Below are 20,878 nucleotides of genomic sequence, written 5' to 3' on the forward strand. Positions count from 1 at the left end.
CACAAGCTATCATCATCTTGCCCGCGTGATGCTAACAAATTCCTAACTGGTCTTCCCATATCTGCCCCTTGCCTCTCTTCAGCTCTATGTCTCACATTCACTTTCCCATCCACTCACACCTTATTCCAAATATCACCATCTCCCTAGCCACTGATATCTTGGCATACGAGTGACTTCATGTTGAAAATAAAGGCTATGCACTTGCTTTTCTTGCTCTTTTACTCTCACTGACTCATCCCTACGGCTTCCTTCTCATCTCTGAGTAAGAGTTCTCATCCCCGGCCATGGCTTATTCTCCCCGCAGAGTCTAGATGAGACCTTCACCTGCCTTCTCAGGTGTGTTAGTTAACTATTGCTGTGTAGCAGTATTACCACAAACATAGCAGCTTAACCCGTCACTCATTTATCATCTCTCGTCTGTGGATCAGAAGTCCAAACACGGCTTAGGTGGGTCCTCTGCAAAGCTGCAGTAATCAGCAGCTCACGACGTGTCACCTCACATCTTCAAATCAAGTAAGGGTGTGAGAGACTCCAGAAAGGGAAATGCTACACATATACGTTATCTCCTTCATTCTGTCACCTTTGTCATATTCTATTCTTCAGAAGCAAATCAAGGTCCTGCCAGCATTTAGGCAGAGGGGATCAGAAAAGTGTGTGAACACCATGAGGCAGGGATTGTGAGAAGCCATACATGATTCTGTCTCCTGCATGCTTCTTCACTTACTTCCTACCTCTTCTATATCTTCCTCTTCTCTCTACGCAACGTAAAAAACATGGTGAAGTTTCTGACACTTGGGAGAAACATAAAACAAAAAGTGTTCTTGGCTTTCCAACAGCATCTGAACATTGACTCTGCTTGACCTAAAAACCAAGCTTCTTGGAGGAGATTTCTCATTCTCGGAAGAGACATTTACACAGGACTTCTAGACCTCCCTTGTACTATTGTTTATGATTTTCTTTCATTTTTATACTGAGGCGTAATTTACACATAGTGAATGTACAGATCTTAAAGGTTCATATGAACCAGAGTACCCACCACACAGATCAAGAAATACTAAATGCTCAGCGCCTCACAGGCTTCTTATGCTCCCTCCTTGTCAATATCCCCTTCTACAAAAGTGTTTAGACTCTCACCATTGATTAGTTTTAAAGGCTTATAAATGGAACCCCACAGTACATAATACTCTGTCATGTCTGTCTTCTTTTGATGATCATTATGACTGTGAGATTCAGTCATGTGGTTTGGTTGCATACATTTGGAGGTCATTTATTACTGTGCCATATCTCAGTGAACAGATTGCATATACTTGTTGATAGGCATTTGGTCTGCATTTTCAAAATATGAAGAATGCTGCTATGCATAGTCTTGATTATAGTTGGCTACAAGCACACATTTCTGTTGGGAATATTCATATGAGTGGCTATCTGAATCATGATATAGATAATGATTAGCTTTAATAAAAACCACCAAACTGTTTCAAAGTGACTGCACTGTTTCACATTCCCACCAGCCATGTGTAAGAATCCTCATTGATCCACCTACTGTTGAGCAAATGGAATCTTCTCCTTTACTCTTTGAGGCCCAGTAGTGGTGTTTCTCAGCACCTCAGCGCTGAAAATGTTCTTAGGTTGCTGTTGACATTCTGATTGTCAAATGCAACAGCTATAATAATGATAGTGATCTACAGTTTACTGAACAGTTGCCATGCACTGTTGCTAATTGGTTTACATGCTTTTTCTCGTGTAACATTGTTATGGACCGAATGTTTGTACTCTCTCAAAAATCATGGGTTGAAGCCCTTACCCCCAATGGGATCATGTTAGGAGGTGGGGCCTTTGGGAGGAATTGAGTTTATATGTGGTCATGAGGGTGGAGCCCCAATGACGGGATTAGTGACCTGATAAGAAGAGGAGGAGACCATGGCCTTTCCTAGGTGCGTTGCTCACTGGAAGAGAGAGGAGAGAGCTCTCTGGTGTCTCTTATAAAGACAGTAGCCCTATCAGATCGGGGCCCTAACTTTATGACCTCATTTAACCTTAATTTCTTCTCTAATGGCCCTATCTTCAAATACACATTTGAGGTTAGGGCTTCAACACATGAATTTGGGGAGAACACAAACATTCAGTTCATAACAGAAAGCTAAATTATTTCCCCCAAGAACACCTAGCTTGGTAGAGGCAGAATTGGAACTGAGATATTCTAGCTTCACACACCACACTTTCAACCATGATGATATACTGCCTGTCAATTCAGCAAATACTTTTCCCACATTATTTATCATGCCTGTCCTTTGTAACATTTTGCTCTTGTTTTCTCTTTCTTCTGACTTGACCTTCACTATCATCATGTTTACTCAAATCCTTTCTTCAACGTTAGCTTCAGCAAGAATCTCACAGCCCTTACTTTTTAGTCTATACACTTTCTCTTGGTGAACTCACTCATGTTTATACCATCAACTTCAGCCCAAGTGTGTTAGATTCCATAGTGTAGGCACAATGGCTAATGTGCACTGATTGCTTACTTGGTGCCTGGCACCTTACTAAGCACTGTATATGCACTCCTACTTCATCCTCATGACAGACCTCTCAGAAGGCTAAAGGAATTTGAATGACTAGCTAAACGGCCGCAGAACTAGGGTGAGATATTGCTGGAGTTTCAGACTGGGGTCTTTATCTCAGAGATCCTAAAGATAATTACAATAAATACTGCGTAGGTCCTCTAACTTTTATAATTGCCCTGGGGCAGACAGATTTAGAAAAACCAGCAATTGTGATTTATGATACTATTATGATTAGTCAATGCATGTCCCATTATTTTAGTTCATTTTATTCATGTATTTGTTTATTCTACTTTAAAAGATTGTAATGAATACCTGCAAGCCATTCACCTAAGTATAAGAAAGTTATCTACTCCCTCCATCTATCAGTATATTTCTTTCCTTTTCCATTCCTATGATGCCTCCCTACATAGACAACCATTTTATTTTGGATTTATTATTCCATTACTTTAGGAAGGTTTGTTATTCCAGATTTGTTTTTTGGATACAGATGAAGTTATTCATATATTGTATTTCTCTTTTTCAGTTTTGATAATTTGAGTCTTTTAAGGAATTTATCAACTTCATCTAATTATTCTATTACTCTTTAAGTTGGTTTTATCTTAAAATGGTAAATATCATCTCATGTATATATTTTACCACAGTCAAAAATACTAAAAATAAATTTAAGATATGTACATATCATTTTTATAATGCCATTAAAAACTGATCTCTCAAAAAATATTTTGTTTCATCATACTTGTGTATGTGCATATGTTGCTTCTTTATTTGAACATTATAAAAAGTATATCATAGTTTATATTGTCTTAAAAGATTTGTACTTTTTTCTCAACAGTATATTACTAAGGTTCATGATATATGTAGCTATCGCTCATTTTTTTCCTTCTGTATTCAGTTACATGAATGTAACACAACGTATTCATCCATTTTCATGGGCATTTTCTTGTTTTCAGTTTTTTTGTACCCACAAACAGTACTGTCATGAAAATTCACATGACTTGTGCACGTGTGTAGGAATTTCTCTTAGTAACGTTCCTAGGATTGGAATTTGGGGATTCTAAGGTAAGCAAAATGAGAACTTTACTCGATGATGCCCTGTTGTTGTCTAAAATGGTTATTTATACATATTTATACACCACCTGCATTGTATGAACAAGTCCATGAATCTACATCCTCTCCAACACTTGACATTGTCAGATTCTTAAGTTTTTTCAGTCAGGTGAGTATAAAATGTTTTTTTATAGATGCTTTATAATAATCTTCATCTAGATGTTTTCAGTTTTATGTCTGTTCACCTAGTCTTTACTCAGACACAGTAAATTTGGTATGTCTACCCAGTGGCTTCTTATCCTCCCCCACTTTTACACAGGTCAGAATCTGTTGCTCTTCTGTCCCTGCCTGCCTTTTCATGCTCATCTCCACCATCCTCTCATCCACTACTTTGTCTGGCTTTCAGCAGTCTCTTAAGACTCTGAACCTTTGTACTTTGCTGCAATTTCCCTCCTGATTCCTCTGTCTGGGACTTTCTACTCTCCTATAGAAATAAGTCCATATAGCACCTTTTCCAGGTAGCCCCCACTGACCTCTGTCTGTCTCTCATCTGGGCCAAATTAGGTGCACCTTCCCTGTGCTGTCATAGCACCATGAAAAAACCTCTTTTAGAGTACAGTCATTACACGCAATGTAGGCATTACTCTACCCACCTTCCCCCATTCTGGAGATTGAGGAGGAGTCTACAGTCCAGATTCTCTATGCCCTGCCCCAGCTTCACCTCTTAGATTTCCTTTTGAAAATTTCAAGAGTCCAAGGATCAGTAAAGAAAGAAATTGTAAACCCGGGTTCAAGAGATGTGAAAAGCAGCAGGCATTAGAAGCTGCGTTTTCATCTTCATTCTTCCGCTAAGGTAGTGATTTTGTTTATTCTTTGTTGACATCACTAATACATACCTCTTTTGTATTGGACTTTCTCCAGGTGAAAAAGCAAAACTTGAGACCAAAGAGCCTCCTGCCTCACAGCTGGCCTTCACTGAGGAAGCCGCTTTTAAGGAAGGAGTGACACAGAGAGCCTCAAGGGATTCCAGGTTGGGGCAAGTGAGGGATCAGGAAAAACTATCGGAAATGCAGGAAGAGAGCTTAAGGCCAGGAACAGACCCCCACCAGGAGACATGCCATAGGAAGCTCAGCCATAAACATGATGATTTGGAGACAGATGATAGTCTGTGTTTAAGGGGATTAAAGGAACAAGTCACTACACAAGATGTTCTGCATGAACATGATTCCCAAGGACCAGGGAAAGACTCTATGGCTGGTGCGAGAAATAACCTCTACAAATGCAAGGAATGTGGAAAGGGGTTTAGCAAGAATTGGATTCTTATTCAGCATCAACAGATTCATGCTGGAATGAAGCCCTATGAATGCAATGAATGTGGGAAAGCCTGTCGGTATATGGCTGATTTTATTCGACATATGAGGTTTCATACTGGGGAAAAACCATACAAGTGTATCGAATGTGGGAAGGCCTTCAAACGAAGGTCTCACCTCACAGAGCACCAGCGTATTCACACTGGAGATAAGCCCTATGCGTGCAAAGAATGTGGTAAAGCTTTCACCCACCGCTCCACTTTCATCCAGCATAATATGACCCACACGGGAGAAAAACCCTTTTGGTGCAAAGAATGTGGAAAAGCCTTTTGCCTCAACTCATCTTTCACTCAACACATGAGGATTCACACTGGAGAGAAACCCTATGAGTGCAACGAATGTGGCAAGGCCTTTACTTATCGTGCCACTTTTATCAGGCATAAGAGGACCCACACTGGAGAGAAGCCCTTTGAGTGCAGACAATGTGGCAAAGCCTTTTGTGACAGCTCTTCCTTAATTCAACACATGAGGATTCATACTAGCGAGAAGCCCTATGAGTGCAGGGAATGTGGAAAGGCTTTTACACACCACTCTGTTTTTATCCGACATAACAGGACACACAGTGGAGAAAACCCATTGGAGTGTAAAGAATGTGCAAAAGTCTTTTACTATAGCTCTTCCTTTAATCGACACATGAGGATTCACACTGGAGAAAAGCCCTATGTATGCAGAGAATGCGGAAAAGCCTTTACCCAACCTGCAAATTTTGTTCGGCATAATAGGATCCACACTGGAGAAAAACCCTATGAGTGCAAAGAATGTGAAAAAGCCTTTTGTGACAACTTTGCCTTAACTCAGCACATGAGAACTCACACTGGAGAGAAACCTTTTGAATGCAGTGAATGTGGAAAGGTCTTCAGCCACAGTTCATCTTTCACTCACCATCGAAAGATTCATACCAGAGTTTAAAAGGTGTAGGAAGGTTTTTTCGAGGGTGTTCACCTCAGTCAATTTTGGTGAACTCTTCCGGTGAAATACCTTTCCTTTTGAATATAACTAAAGATGAATATTAACTAATATTCTACTTTTGATAGAGCTGCAGGATGTGTGATGGGCAGTTCACTGTGTGGATAAACCTCTGGAGCGCCCAGCTCAGGTAAACAAACGCAGGGAGGCAGCCAAAATGAGTCAAACATGTAGTGTTTAGAAGTTTGAGAAATTCTAACCAAAATGTAAAACAGTCAACTACAAAATTTTTAGAAAACGAGAAAATCTTTTGTGTTCCTGCTGAAATCATCCCATGGTTTCACAGAAAAATTAGAACTGAATCCAAATTCCCATGGTGCCCTATTTATGCATCTGGTCCTCTTACCACTCCATCAATTATCAATTGCTATTCTCTCAGTCAAGCCATACTAGCCTTGACCTGGTTCTTCCTGGTTCTTGCCAGCCTCACGGCCTTAGATATGCGGTTCTCTTTTCCTGGACTGCTATTCCCCTCCTTCAAACTTAGCTAGGGCTCTTGCATATTGCTTGGGTCTGCATATCACCTTGCTCACATTCCTCAAGGGAAAGACATGAAAATGTTGGAATAATGAGTACTTTTAATAAATGTTGGCAGGGCTGTCCTTAGTGGTCAACTCTCCTGACTCTGGATGTTATTACACACACACACACACACACACACACACACAGAGGCAATGAGGGCTTTTTATCTTTCATACCCCAGTCACCCCACCTCAAAATGACAGATTGTTATCAGCATGGCAGGGAAATTAGAAGCTACACACACTATTTCCTTTCCCTTCTACATCTCCCTCTCTACCTCTCCTTTTAAAATATTCTCCAGATGGATCTGTAAGATAAACATGGGAAGAGTTATTGTTTACATTTTTCCTAAATGCCTGATAACCACTGGGTCTCTCTCATGGATAAATCTCAGGTGTAGTGTAAGGCTCTAGGCTGGGTCAGTTTCTCAAATGACCCTTTAGATGACAAGTGATTACCTGCCACAAAAAACTTTCACAGGGATGACAATTATAATGTTTATCTTCAGAATTAATTATCAGATACTGAGTAAGATACTTCTCAGGCCAAAAAAGTATCACAAATAGTTAATCTTTAATTTTTTTTTTCCTAGGAATTCTTTACGTGACTGTACTGAATAGCATAGTGTATGTATTCACAGTGTTGGGCAGTGTTTCTGTTTTATTGTCTGAGTACTGTACATATGTACTGTTTGTGTGTATGACTGACAGTTAAAGCAGTACAATAAAAGAGTACATTACCAAAATGATTTAATTGAAATATTTTATTATAATGAAATACTGCATATAATTTATTTGTAAGAAACATATGTTAAATAAGGTGTCTTTAAACAGAAAAAAAAAAGTCCATAAAAGATAACATACCAATTGGTGGTTGTGACCAGAGGCTCTCAGGAACCCAAAGCTGTATTTCCCCAAAGTGGCAATGGTTCAGTATTTACTATTCTGCCTTTGGATTGTTTTTTCTTCTTCTTTATCTCCTTTTATTGATTTATTACCTTTTTTAAGTTTGGCAATTGATTTAGAGTTTATGATTTACATCAGAGGTTGGAGACTTTCTCTCTAATTGGCCAAACAGTAAATATTTTAGGCCAGGAGACAAAATCAAAGATATCATGTTAGCACATATATAACAATTGAGAAAAGGAATTTCTATACATTTTTAATTCTTTTTTCTTTTAAAAATTTATATTAAATTATGGCTAACATACAATATTCCATTAGTTTCAGGTATACACCATAGTTATTCAACATTTATACACCTAAAGAAGTGATCATCATGATGCATTTTGAATTTAAAAAACTCAAAATATAATAATGATTATATGTTTTTCTAATATAGGTATACCAGTGTGATGAATATTATTTTAGGGGGAGCTAACATTTCACTTAACTAGAGATAAAAGTTACTATTTCCTATCAAAATAGGTTACAAATGTTCATCTGTTAATGCAAAGCTGAATTTACCTACTTCATTTTTTTAAAAATTTGCAATGAATTTTAATCCAATGCAATATAACACTCATAAAATGTTACTATCTATTTCATATTTTAAAATGTCTCTATACAGACATCAGTACTGTCAAATACTGACAGTAGTCCATAAGCATACAATTTAAATAGAGCACATTTATCACTTGGGGGACAGGTATAGAATTCCATTAGATTCTTCTCTTGACATTTGCCTTTTTCGTGTAATTACACTGCAGATTACTTCCAATTCAGGTGATTTCCTATCAAAGTGAAAATTTCTCAGTGGCACAGTTAAATGGATTTTTAAATAAGGAAATTTTCTTTGCACTTGCCTCAAGGTCTGAAAATCAATGAGGGAATTGTAGTTTGAGTTTGGGAAATATGTCAAATACAAACGTGTGTTCAGTGAATTTCTCCTTGTTATAACTATTGTCGGCACGAGACGTGTATAAAGCTGCTGATAATAACGTGATTGAAACAAGGTTAATTTTTGATGAAAAGACTTTACTGCATGCAGTTTAACTTTTACGTGTAAGTACGTGTTGCCTTGTAATTTTAGGCTGAATTTATTAGGAACCATCAAGTTAGAAGCAAAACCTAATTTCCAGGTATACAGTGTTGAGTAATAGTGGTTGAAAGTAATTCTTCTCATTCAGAAAATTTTATTCTTGGCGCTAAGTTTAAAAATCATAATAAACTGCCACTACTAAGCAACCGAACTTCCTGTATCATGGAACAATTCAGAATACTCAGTTTATTTCGGCCAAAATTCCTGGAACTGATAATGGTTAAGGCCATGTGAATGAATAAAACCATTGACATTACTTGCTTACAGACACGATAGATTCAAATATTTTTCACAAAGTACCTGCTGTGATATTTCATTGTAAAGTTCCTTATTTTTCTGACCATTTTTTGTGTTTATCTAGTAATGTTAATTTATTTTTATTACAGCTATAACATTATTGCATACTAAGCACAATGTCATCTAATTCGATAACAAAATAACTGACCGTTGTGCCTTAAAAGCATGACAATTGAAGTCCACTTTTCTGTTCTTATTTTGACAGGATGGATGTACATTGGTAACAGAAATAAAACATAATGCCAGGGTAGGAAACATAGCGTGTCATTCGACCTGCTTTTAAGTTAAAACTGCATCACTGCAGCTGTTGGGCACACGCGGCATTGTGATGCAGTGAGAGTGCCACGTGCCATTTCTTCCATAACCTCTCACCTCTGCCACTGAAGTACCTAAATAGCCATAGACAACATATAAGTTAGAATGTGGCTAGAATCTACTAAGACTTTTTTATGGAAATATTCGAATTTCAAATAATTTTCACATGTCATGAAGTGGTACTCCTCGATTTTTTTCTAAGCATTTAATGTGTAAAAATCATTCTAAGCTCATAAGCCATGTAAAAACAGGTGGTAGACAAAGTTTGGCCCCTGAGTTACAGTATGTTGACCCCTGATATGCATCTTTATTACGGTCTACTCTCAGTGATATTAAACTACTTCACACAGAGCATAAAAACAACAGTATATTTCTGTTTATTGCCTCCTGTTCTTTGTGCCGTTACTGGATGTTTACTTCTCCATGTCATACACCCCACAACAAATGGTTATGATTCTTTAAACAGTTGATTATCTTTTAAAGAGACGTAAATGTCAATAAACAAAATCTTTATTTTTCCCAGGTAGTGACTGTGTCTGGTGCTCTTCATTCTTTTGGTTTTCCTTTGGCATTTCAAGTACCATTTTTCTGGAAGGAAAATCACATTTTCTATAGTAAAAGTATGCTGGCACTGAATTTTTTCAATCTTTGTATAGTACATGAAATTGCCTTTATTTCACTTTGCTTTTGAAATATATTTCCCAGGTCATTTCTTCTGACATTTTAAAGTTATTCAACTATATTGTGCATTTTTGCCAACAAGAAATATGCTGTTATCTTTTTCCCACTTAAATATCTCCCTTCTCTCCCCAGTTGCAGTTAAGATTTTCTGTTTGTCACTGGATTAAGCAACTGTTTATGATGTGCCTTGGTGATGTTCTCTTGAGCTTGACATTCATTGAACTTTGTTTTGTGGGTGTATAGTTTCCAACAATTTGGAAATATTTCCAGCATTATTTTTTTCAAATGGTTCTCTGTCCCTCTACCTCTCTTTCAGGGCCTTCTGTTATATGTGTATTAGTCCTTTTGAAGTCTCATAGCTCACTAATTTTTTTTAGTTTTTTCTCTTAGTTTTATTTTGAAGTTTCTACTACTGCATCCAGTTTCCTAATATTTCCTTCTGCGATGTTCACTCTGTGCTTAGTCCCATCCAGTGTATTGTATATCATAAGTTATAATTTTTATCTCTTCCTTATATCTTTCATATCTCTAACGTATTCAGTCTTTTGGCTTCTTGGACATATGGAGTACCTCTTTGTGTTTTAATGTCTTCTACTTTTACTGTCTGTAATAATGTACCTGTTTTGAGTGATTGATTTTTCTTATTTGGGATTATATTTTCCTGCTTCTGTATATCACTGTTTGTTTTTTATTGGATGTCAGAGTGATTTAGGAGCATTTTTGTATTCCTGTAAATTTTCTAGTGGGGAGATTGACGTTCTTGCAAAAAATTACTTTTGAACAAATGTAAACTGACAACTCTGGCAATGCTTATAAAAGGTAAAATCCTTCGAAGGGCCATCAAGAATTCTCAATCCTCTGCATTTCGGCCCCTGTGGGTCTGTCCTCGTGTATGTGTCATGGGGGCTCAAGTGATCACTGTGATTGGCTTTTATGTTTTTAATAAAATGGATCCTTATCATGGCTACACCATTTGTATGAATAATCGTAATTTTTCCGTCCTGTTTGCATTGGGTAGATGTTGTGTCTGATAAATGGAAGCATAACTTCAGTTTCTCCACAACACTTATTTCCTTTTTCCTATTGTAGACATCCTAGTGGTATGAAGTGGTACCTCACTGTGGTTTTGATTTGCTTTTCCTTAATGACTAATTATGTTGACCATTTTTTCAGGTGCTTATTAGCCGTGTTTATATGTCTTCTTTGGAGATATGCCTATTGCTAGTATTTCTAATGTTTTACATCCATATTCATAAGGGATATTGGTCTGTAAGTTACTTGTGTCTTTGTCTGATTTTGGTATTAAGGCAATTCTGGCATCATAGAATGAGTTAGGAAATGTTGCCTTTTCTTCAATTTTTTCAGAGATTGTCCTTTCTCCTTGAATGGTCTTGGCATCCATGTTGAAAATTAATTGGCCATATATGTGAAGGATTATTTCTGGGTTCTCTATTCTATTCTATTGGTCTGTATGTCTGTTATGTTAGTACCATACTGTTGTAATTACTGTAGCATTATAATACATTTTAAAGTTGAGTAGTATGAGTCCTCAAACTTTACTCTTCTTTTTAAGGTTTGTTTTGACTATTTGGGGCCCTTTGCAATTCCATATGAATTTGGGGATTGACTTTCAGATTTCTGCAAAAATAAAAAGGCTGTTGGAATTTTGATAGAGATTGCATTGAATCCGTATGTATCTTTGTTAGCACTGACATCTTAGCAATTTTGTCTTACTTTCTTTTGAACATGAGGTATCTTTCCATTTTTTAGGGTCTTCTTTAATTTCATGCAGTTTTTTAGTTTTCACTTACAAGTCTTTCACTTTGGTTAAATTCATTACTAGATAATCTTGTAGGCACTACTGTAAATGAGTTTCCTCATTTCCTTTTGAGGTTGTTCATTGCTGTTCTATAAATTCACAAATGATTTGGGGATATTGATTTTTCCTGCAATATTGCTTAGTTCATTTATTAGCCTTATTAGTTTTTGTGAGTTCTTTGGGATTCTCTTTATATAGGACCATGTCATCCGCAAAGAGATAGTGTTACAACTACCTTTCCATGTAATAAAAGAACATACCCAGCAACTTACACTGCCAAACACCCCATTGTTTGCTTTATGAATATTATGTCTTTAATTCTCACAACTACTTGGAAGAGTGAGGATTTTTTTTTTTTAATACAAAAATCAAGGCTTGACAAATGAAGCAACTTCACCAGGGCAAGTGTCAGTCTCACAGGCTGATTCAAACCCAAGAATTTGGGTCCAGAGCTGGGAACACTTAATTTCTTGAATGATGCATAAAAATACTCAGTATACAGTGCAAGTGTACAGTATACAGTGCAGGTACATACCCATGAGGCTCAGCTGCTGCTGCTGCTGCTAACCATATATTATGGTTAGAATTCTTTCCCTATTCTGTATCTTTATTTTTGATTAAATTTATTGGGGTGACATTGGTTAATAAAATTGTATAAGTTTCAAGTGTACAATTCAATGTCATATGTATATTATATTGTTTTCACCACCCAAAGTCAAATTTCCCTTTGTCACCATATATTTGACCCTCTTTACCTAGTCAATATCTTTAATGTCAGAGCTCTTTACTTTCTGTGCCGCTCAAGCCACACCACCTTTTCATTGTCTTTCATCAGTGGCTCCTTTATAGGCAGTTTTTGTCTCTTTAACAAAATTGCATCCTGTTTAAAGGCAGTGTCTGACTCCCCCTTAATGCTCAGCACAGAGCATCTCCCAGAAAGTACTCAATGAAATATGCTCTAGTTCTTTCAGGGTTTTTACCAATGACTGCACAACATTCTGCACATCTGACTAGTCCAAGGCTACTGAAGCTACTTGGACTTTCCAGGCATCAGCGACCTTCAATGACATGGTCATAACCTCTTTTCAGGAACAGTGAGGGCAGCTGCACTCAGCCCAGACAATCCGGTACTAACTGATGCTGAAGTCTTTCATGCCTCTCATCTCATGAGCTAAAGCCTCACTTCTCCTCCATATGAGGACCTGAGGCCTCCTTCATTCTGCCCTTTCTCCAAACCACCTCTGTAAGGCACCCTCCCGCCTTCCTGCAGCCCTGCTGTGTTCTTGTCTTACCTTCTATAAGGTGCTCGTCTCCTCAGAGCATTTTGGGTAATAAATATATTCCCCCTCAAAATGGCTAAAAGACCAAAGGAGAATTTGTTGGAAGGGGATGGGAGTGTCTTGTAAGAACCCCATAAAAAGTGAAACAGTAAGCAGAAAAGAGTGACAGGTGATTAGGAAGACCTACTAGAAGATGTAACATTTGAGACCAGAATGACGAAACAGCCATATAAATAATGCTGATGAAAATAGCTAATACTCATTGAATGTTTTTTGAGGTGCCAGCCATCGTAAGCATTTTACACCAGTTAACTCATTTAACCATCATAATAATACTATGAGATAGGTGTTATTATCACCATTTTACAGATGGGGAAACTGAAGCATGGTGAAGTAATCTGTCCAATGTCATACAAAACCTGTATACATGCAACTTGGATACATACCCAAGGACCTTGGCTGCAGAGGCTATGTTCTTGATACACACATACACGTGTGCATGCACATGCACTTTTGAGCTCCTGAAAGGTGTAGAGTATGTCTTATTTATCTGGTCCACAGTAGATGCTCCAGAAGTGATTGACATGACTGAGCATGATTTTCCATCGATATCATAACATTATGATCTCAGCCTAATATTTTACCATAACAAGGTAATATACTTATTGCTTTCTTAAAACCTTCACTATTTATTTAAAACTCTAGTGTCACTGTGAAGACATTTTAAATAAAATGTTGTAAAACATTATGTGTATGCTCATGCTTTTTAAGTGGCAAAGTACAGGTATTTGGATACATCCTCTAATAACAAAATAACAAGATGGCATAAAACTGTGTAGTGAAAGCAAATTAAATCTGAGGAATTAAAGAACTACTTCATCTTTGCAGCACCAATGCTTGGGAGAGCAGAGGGACAGAGAGTGAGAGAAACAGAAAGCTACTGACATTATCCCACAGCAGGCGTTCCTTCTCTCTCTCTCCTCTCTCTCCATATATATCTATAGATCTATATAGATATCTATGTCTATATCTATAGGTATATATAAATGAAAGAGAGAGATCCATAATTATACCAGCTCTTAAACTTTGATACCATGCCATGTTTCCTCATCCTTCAACATTCCCTAGAATTTCAAAATCTCATGACTACAAAGGAAAGATAAATCTTTGCTTAATATTAAAAATTCATCATTCCATTCCAAACTAACTCTATTGAGAATTACTACGGAATGTGCCTTCACCTCTTAGTTTTCAGTTACAGTAGCATATGTACTGGAGTAAGAGGATATTTTGTCTAAAGTCAGAAATCCTATCACTCAGTCCACACCAGTATTATATCAGTGATATAATATTCCTATTTAAAATAATTTCTTATTGACAATTATCAAACACCAAAGAACATAATCTGAAATATAAACTACATGAACTGCCATTTACCTGCAAGTGTCCACATAATCCTAGTCATTGATCTGTTACCCTTCTAGTCACAAGATGGGAAAACATGGGAGCCAGTAAGACAATTCTATTTATCCACAACTTAGAATATTTGAAGCCATCCTCCTTACAAACCATAATTATCTGTCAAGGTTCAGTGGAGTAAACAAAAATTCTCTTAAGCATTTCGAGACATGTACTGCAGAAAATTAATGCTTTCAAAAGTGGTAGGCAGGCTGGAGAAGTAATGGAGACAGCTCTAAACTATTAATTTCAAGGTAAACCCCCTATAACTATGATCCAGGGATTGAGAAGTGACTGCTGTTGTTACTAAGTGATGCTGCCAGCAATAATACCTCAAAGCTACAAAACTTGAAACCAGACACTGGATTATAGGAGTCCAATATAGATTATTGTAGCAAACATGACAGAACTTGTCTGCTCTGCCTAGAATGACCCCCAGAGTGTGTGTGCTCAAAGCTACATAATTAGTACTCATCCTTTAAGATTCAGATTAAAAAGCACATCCACAGTTACGCCTGTTCTGATTTTAGTATGTTGTTTCTTGATTATGTTCTCACAGTACTTGTAAAACTTAAAATGTATGAATTAATCCAACTTGAAGTGGACTGTGAATTATCCTTACCAAAATAATAATATTCTTAGCACAGAGATCAAGCTTTTTCCATAGGTCTGCTAGTCTTCCATAAAAGGCTATAGTAAGGCTGGTCTTAATTCTTCAAGACAAAATTAGTAGGAAATTTTGCAAGAAATATCAATGTCACAGTGAAAGAGTTCATTATATACAAATGATTTTATTAGAGACCAAGAATTTTATTCACACCACTTTTTATTTCTTTTGCAGCTTTAATTTTCCAACTTTATAACATTTACTGGATCCACTGGGTGACTAAATATCTTCACATGCCAACTAAAGATCATTTCTATGTAGGACTCAAGTAAAATTGCAAGCTACTGCTGTAAGAAATGTATATTCACTTATAATATGCTTGTCTGCTCTTCTGTGGAACTGTTTACAAAAGGCATCATTGCAAAGATTTACACGTAATTCCTACATCCTTCAGGTTGTTCTAGCATTAATTTTCTGATGTCTAGAAAAATAAGAACTTAGTGAACACTTTGCTCCATTTCTTACATAAGCTTTCTCTTCAGTGTGAGTTCTCTGATGTAGAATGAGGGATGCACTCCAAATGAAGGACCTTCCACAACTTTTATATTCATACTGCTTCTCTCCTGTACATGTTTATACATGTTTTATGAGTCACACTGCCTAAACTTTCTCATAATTGTTACATATATGTAACAGTAAATACAGTGTGGATTTATTTATGTCAATTAAGGGATTAATACTGGCCAAAGGCATTCTCACATTTATTGCCTTCATGATTCCTCTACAGTGTGAATTCTGATGAACAATAAGGCTTGTACCTCTGCTAAAGACCTCCCCCATTACATTCATCACATTCGTAAGACTTTTCTCCGATATAAATTTTCTGATAATGAATCAGGGAGGATCAATGGCTGAAGTGTATTATTACAAATACTGCATTCATACAGTTTCTCTCTTATATGATCTTTCACATGTATAGTGATTCACATGTCCTAAAGGCTTTTCCACACTTATTGCACTACTGAGTTTCTCTCCATTATGTATTCTCTGATGCGCAGTAAGATTTGAGCCTTTGCTAAAAGCTTTCCCACATTCATTACATTTATATGGCTTTTCTCCAGTATGAATTCTCTGATGTACAGTAAGGTTTGAACTACAACTGAAGGTCTTCCCACATTTAATACATTCATAGGGTTTCTCTCCAGTATGAATTCTGTGATGTTGAAGCAGGGATGACCTATGACTGAAGGCTTTCCCACATATACTGCATTCATAAGGTTTCGATCTAGTGTGATTTCTCAAGTGCATATTCAGTGATTCAGGCTGGTTGAAGGACTTCCTGCATTTTTGACATTCAAAGGGTTTTTCTTCAGTATGAATACTCTGATGCTGAATAAGAAATGAGAGGCTACTGAAGACTTTCAGACATTTGTTGCATTCGAATTGTTTCTCTATCATGTGAATTCTTTGATGTCGAGTAAGGTGTGAACTACAGCAAAAGGCTTTTCCACATTCACTACATTCATAAGGTTTCTCTCCAGTATGAATTTTCTGATGGTGAATGAGAGATGACCTATGAATGAAGGCCTTCCCACATATTCGACACTCATAGAGTTTTTCTTGAGTATGAATTCTCAGATGTTCAATGAGATGTGAAACACGACTAAAAGACTTTCCACAGTGCATACATTCATATGGTTTCTCTCCAGTGTGAGTGCTTTGATGATTAGTAAGTGAGGAGACATGGCTAAAGGCCTTTCCACATTCAATACATTTATAAGGTTTCTCTCCACTATGGCTTATCTGGTGTCGAGTAAGGGATGAGCCATGGCTAAAAGTCTTCCCACATTCATGACATTCATAGGGTTTCTCTCCTGTATGAATTCTCCAATGGCGATTAAGGATTGATTGTTTGCCAAAGGCTTTCCCGCATTCACTGCATGTGTAGATTTTCTCTCTATTATAAGTCTGGTGAAGGGTAAGAGATTTCTTCTGGTTGAAGGCTGCCACACTTTCATTAGAATTCAAAAGTTTCTTCCCACCACTGACATTCTCATTTTTTATAAGTGATTTTTTCGGTAAACTCTTCTTAAATATATCATGTTTATGTGATTTCACTCCAGCAGACATTCTCTGTGGTTCAGAAAGAACAGACTTTAAATTTAAATAGAAGATGCTTCTAAATGTATTGTATTTGTCAACACTTTCCCCAGTGGGACTTTCTCTAAAGGTGAGAGTCACTGGTCTGAAATGCTCTACCTGATTTTCATGCTTCCCCTCCAACTTCTCTATATATTCCCAGTCCTTGTTAAAGTTTGAAAATTCATGACTTTTATAATTTTTTCTATTATTACCGTTTGGTGTGAATCTTCATCACAAATATCCTCCTTCACTGATAATTCTTTGTTTTCCCATTTTGATTCCCAACCTGAAATATATCAAGAAAGCAAAACACTGCTTTTTTGGTACTTCTTGAAAAGCAATTTCTATGGTAGAAATCGATTAAATTGGATTAAAATTAGATCTGTGTGAAATCATATTATTTATTGGACATTAGAAAATATTGTTTTTAGAGACCATCTCATACATTCCTTACTTCCTTTAACATTTACATTCGTATTTGATCTTTGAAACTCAGCCTTAGTGGAAAACTGATTTTCTAATTGACATCTTTCCTTAACCTAAAACTGTCGCTATATTTTTTAAGTGTACTTAAAAAGAGTAATTTGCCTTATTTTGTTTCAAATAAAATAACAATTTGAATGATCATGATGGCAGAAAACTCCACTTTTAATTTGATGACATGAGTAATACAAAATAATTTGGGATGGAGGAATGGTCATTTTGAAATCTAGGCTAAGGATCCCAAATTTTTGTCACATTTGGGAATCTCTGAAGACAATCTCTCTAAAATATCCTAAAATGCCCCACTTCCCCACCGGGCACTTTCTACAAGCATCTTTAACAAAGACCTCATTTGCCTGATTCACCATAACTTACCTGGAAACATAGCTTTTGTCAGTTTTTTCTCCACCATCCAAGGTTCTTTCCCATCCTCCAATAAAGTGATCACATATGGCTTAGGTATAGAAAGACCTGCTTACAGGAAAAATATAGAACTTGTTTAAGCTGTGGACCTCAAGGAAAAGAAGCCATCATTACAAAAAGGACCAAAGGATGGTTTGAAGGATGTTCACTGAAACGGGAAGATAAGCTTCAGTCAGGGCACAACAGAACTACACATTTCCTTGGGAACATGGAATAGAAATTCAGCCATTTACTCAGGAGGGTCTCCATTAATTCAGAGTGGCAAATGGGAGATCTCCTCTACTGAGGTGGAGGGAGAGAGATGCTTACCTAGAGAGACCAGATTCTCATAATTCTGGACCATCACATCCTTGTATAAATTCCTCTGAGCAGAATCTAGCCATCGCCACTCTTCGTGAGAGAAGTCTATGGCCACATCACTAAATGTTACCTGAAACAGCAAATATACTAGGCTCACCCATAGCCCAGGCCTTTTCTGTCACTGGACAGGGGTCAAATTACCCTGGTTGAAGAAAGGGAATAAGATTCAGCAGTTGTGACATTAATCAGAACTCTGATCTAAGTTAAGTAATAATTGGATAATTATGTTCTTGGCATTGTTGTACAAAAGGATGAGAGACAAATATAGGGCTTTGCTTCAAGAGGGTTAATTTGGGCAGAGAATAGAATTATAAAAATATTTAAAATCAGCATTCAACATTTGACAGCACATAGTCAAGTGTTTAGTAGTGTTTTTTATAGCTACATGCTAAATAAATAATAAAAAATGATGATCCACTATGGTTAAAAAAAAAAAAGAAGAAGAATCCAATGGGTTCAGAAAAAAGACTTTTTTTATATCAGAGATAAACAAAAAGAAAAACATTTACGGTATATACTTAAACCCTGTATTAATAATCAATCTATAATTAAAATAATTTGCGACCCCTGGGCAAGAAGACTGAAGGATGGTTTCATGCCATAGGCGGACCTTGAGAAGGACTTTAAAATAAAGGTAAAGAATAAAAGGGCGAATTTCTAAGGCAATAGATTTCTCCTCAACAGTACCCATTCATGGTATTATTTAAAATAGCAAAACTTTAGAAAAAGCTTCGATGTTCAATAATAGCTTACTGGCTAGTCAAATTATATTATGTGTAAAAATGTACGCATGTAAAACGGCATTACTACTATCTTTCAATGGTGAAATACATATTATCTGGCTATGGTAAATTTTCACCCCACGAGTAGTTGATTCAACATTCTATTACTTTATTGGGATATTTTGCATGTATGTTTACCAGTGATACTAGCCTTTGGTTTCAAAGTAGGAATTTACCTTCGCTAGGTAATTGAAAAACCACATCTGCAAAGCAGAAAATCCTTTTTATGATATAGAAATGAGAAAGGTTTTATTGTTGAATAAGCATTAAACCAGACTGTAATGCATTTGACAGGCAATCATTAACAAGATTCTAAGGACAGAAAGAAATTTCACCCCTTCATAAAGCCAGGCAGATAGAATCCATTACATATATGCTTTCAAAATAAATGATAATTTGTCCTCTACTAAGAGGATTTAATAGCATCATTTGCTACACATAGTTCATCCTAAATTCACCTGGTAATAAGAAAAATAAAACTTCTCATATCATTACGATAAGCAGGTAGTTAGAACTTGGAGCCAGGAGCCTAGGCTAAACTCCCACGTATCATTATGATAAGCAGGTAGTTAGAACTTGGAGCCAGGAGCCTAGGCTAAACTCCCACATAGGTAATTAATGGCACATCTTCATTTTTGTTTGCATTTCAAAGAGATGGCTCCAAGGCCCTAAGAAAGACTTTACTGCCTTGTAAAACTGGCAGAGGCTTATTTTCCTTTGAAGAAGATTATGAGCATCTCAAGGGGACAGGGAAAAGATTTACAATTACAGATTTTTCTCAAGGAAATACTCTAAGGAAGGGCGAGAAGGTCTTTTTTCCCTTTTGGCACCAGGGAAAATTATTTTTTCCATTTGTATTTACTCTTGCCAACACTATATTAAATGCATAAAACACTATGTTTTATTCCACCGATGCAAAGATATTTCATATTTTAAGTTTTGAACACACTAATGAATAGCATTGTATTAAAAGTCTAGAGAAGAAAACTCATATAATCTCATTAATACTCTTTGCTCTTTATTTAGATAATGGTTTCTCAACCTTGACACTTTGACATTTTAGGCCGGATAATTCTTATTTGTGGAGAGCTGTCCTGTGCATTGTAGGGTGTTTAGCAGCATCCCTAGCCTCTATCCATTAGATGTTAGTAGCAACTCCCCTCCTCCCCCAACATGGTTGTGACAACCAAATATATCTCTAAATATTACCAAATGTGCCCTAAGGGTAAGGTCAAGGGGAACAAAATCTCACATTTGAGAACAACTGCAGTTCCTTCAAAGACTCTCTTAGGCATCTCTACCTGTGCTCAAGATGTTCTCTCAGTTCAGTATAACTTTGCTTCCACCTCTGCCTCCCAGGTACTACGGGCCACCAAAACCAGTTCCAGCCCTGCTTCCCCAGGGATGCTTCACTTCTTTCTTCCCCTTCAATTGCCTGGGCAGCCAGGGATGTTCATTCATCTTTGTCCCCAGAAAAATTCAGGATATTTGTTCTAGTACCTATCTTAATTTCTTATGCTTTCTTACTTTTCTACCAGTCCTGTGCCACTCGATACAGTAGCCACTAGCCATATTTGGCTATATAAATTTAAATAAAAAATAAATTTTGGGGTGGCTCCATAGTGTAGAGGTTAGCACGTCTACTTTACAAGCAGAAGGTCCTGGGTTCACGCCCCAGATGGAGCCATGGACCATACTCCGGGTGCACCGGGCCCCGGGTGCACC

The 20,878-nt window shown here is 37.0% G+C and overlaps 2 protein-coding genes across 2 annotated transcripts in view; one reads left to right on the forward strand and one right to left on the reverse strand.

Annotated features, from left to right (window-relative positions):
• Positions 1-7,214, forward strand: part of ZNF599 (zinc finger protein 599) — a 23,791-nt gene extending 16,577 nt beyond the window's left edge. Inside the window, exon 4 of the mRNA XM_023537677.1 lies at positions 4,530-7,214. Coding sequence (XP_023393445.1) covers positions 4,530-5,887 — 1,358 coding nt within the window. The 3' untranslated portion in view covers positions 5,888-7,214. The remainder of the gene's footprint in view (positions 1-4,529) is intronic.
• A 7,950-nt stretch (positions 7,215-15,164) lies between these two features.
• ZNF181 (zinc finger protein 181) overlaps positions 15,165-20,878 on the reverse strand; it is a 9,288-nt gene continuing 3,574 nt past the window's right edge. Inside the window, 4 exon segments of the mRNA XM_023537676.1 lie at positions 15,165-17,293; positions 17,296-17,391; positions 17,964-18,059; positions 18,321-18,441. Of these exon segments, the coding sequence (XP_023393444.1) occupies positions 15,903-17,293; positions 17,296-17,391; positions 17,964-18,059; positions 18,321-18,441 (1,704 nt within the window). The 3' untranslated portion in view covers positions 15,165-15,902.

The sequence above is a fragment of the Pteropus vampyrus genome, unplaced genomic scaffold, assembly GCF_000151845.1.
Source record: "Pteropus vampyrus isolate Shadow unplaced genomic scaffold, Pvam_2.0 Scaffold196, whole genome shotgun sequence".
Lineage (NCBI taxonomy): Eukaryota > Metazoa > Chordata > Mammalia > Chiroptera > Pteropodidae > Pteropus > Pteropus vampyrus.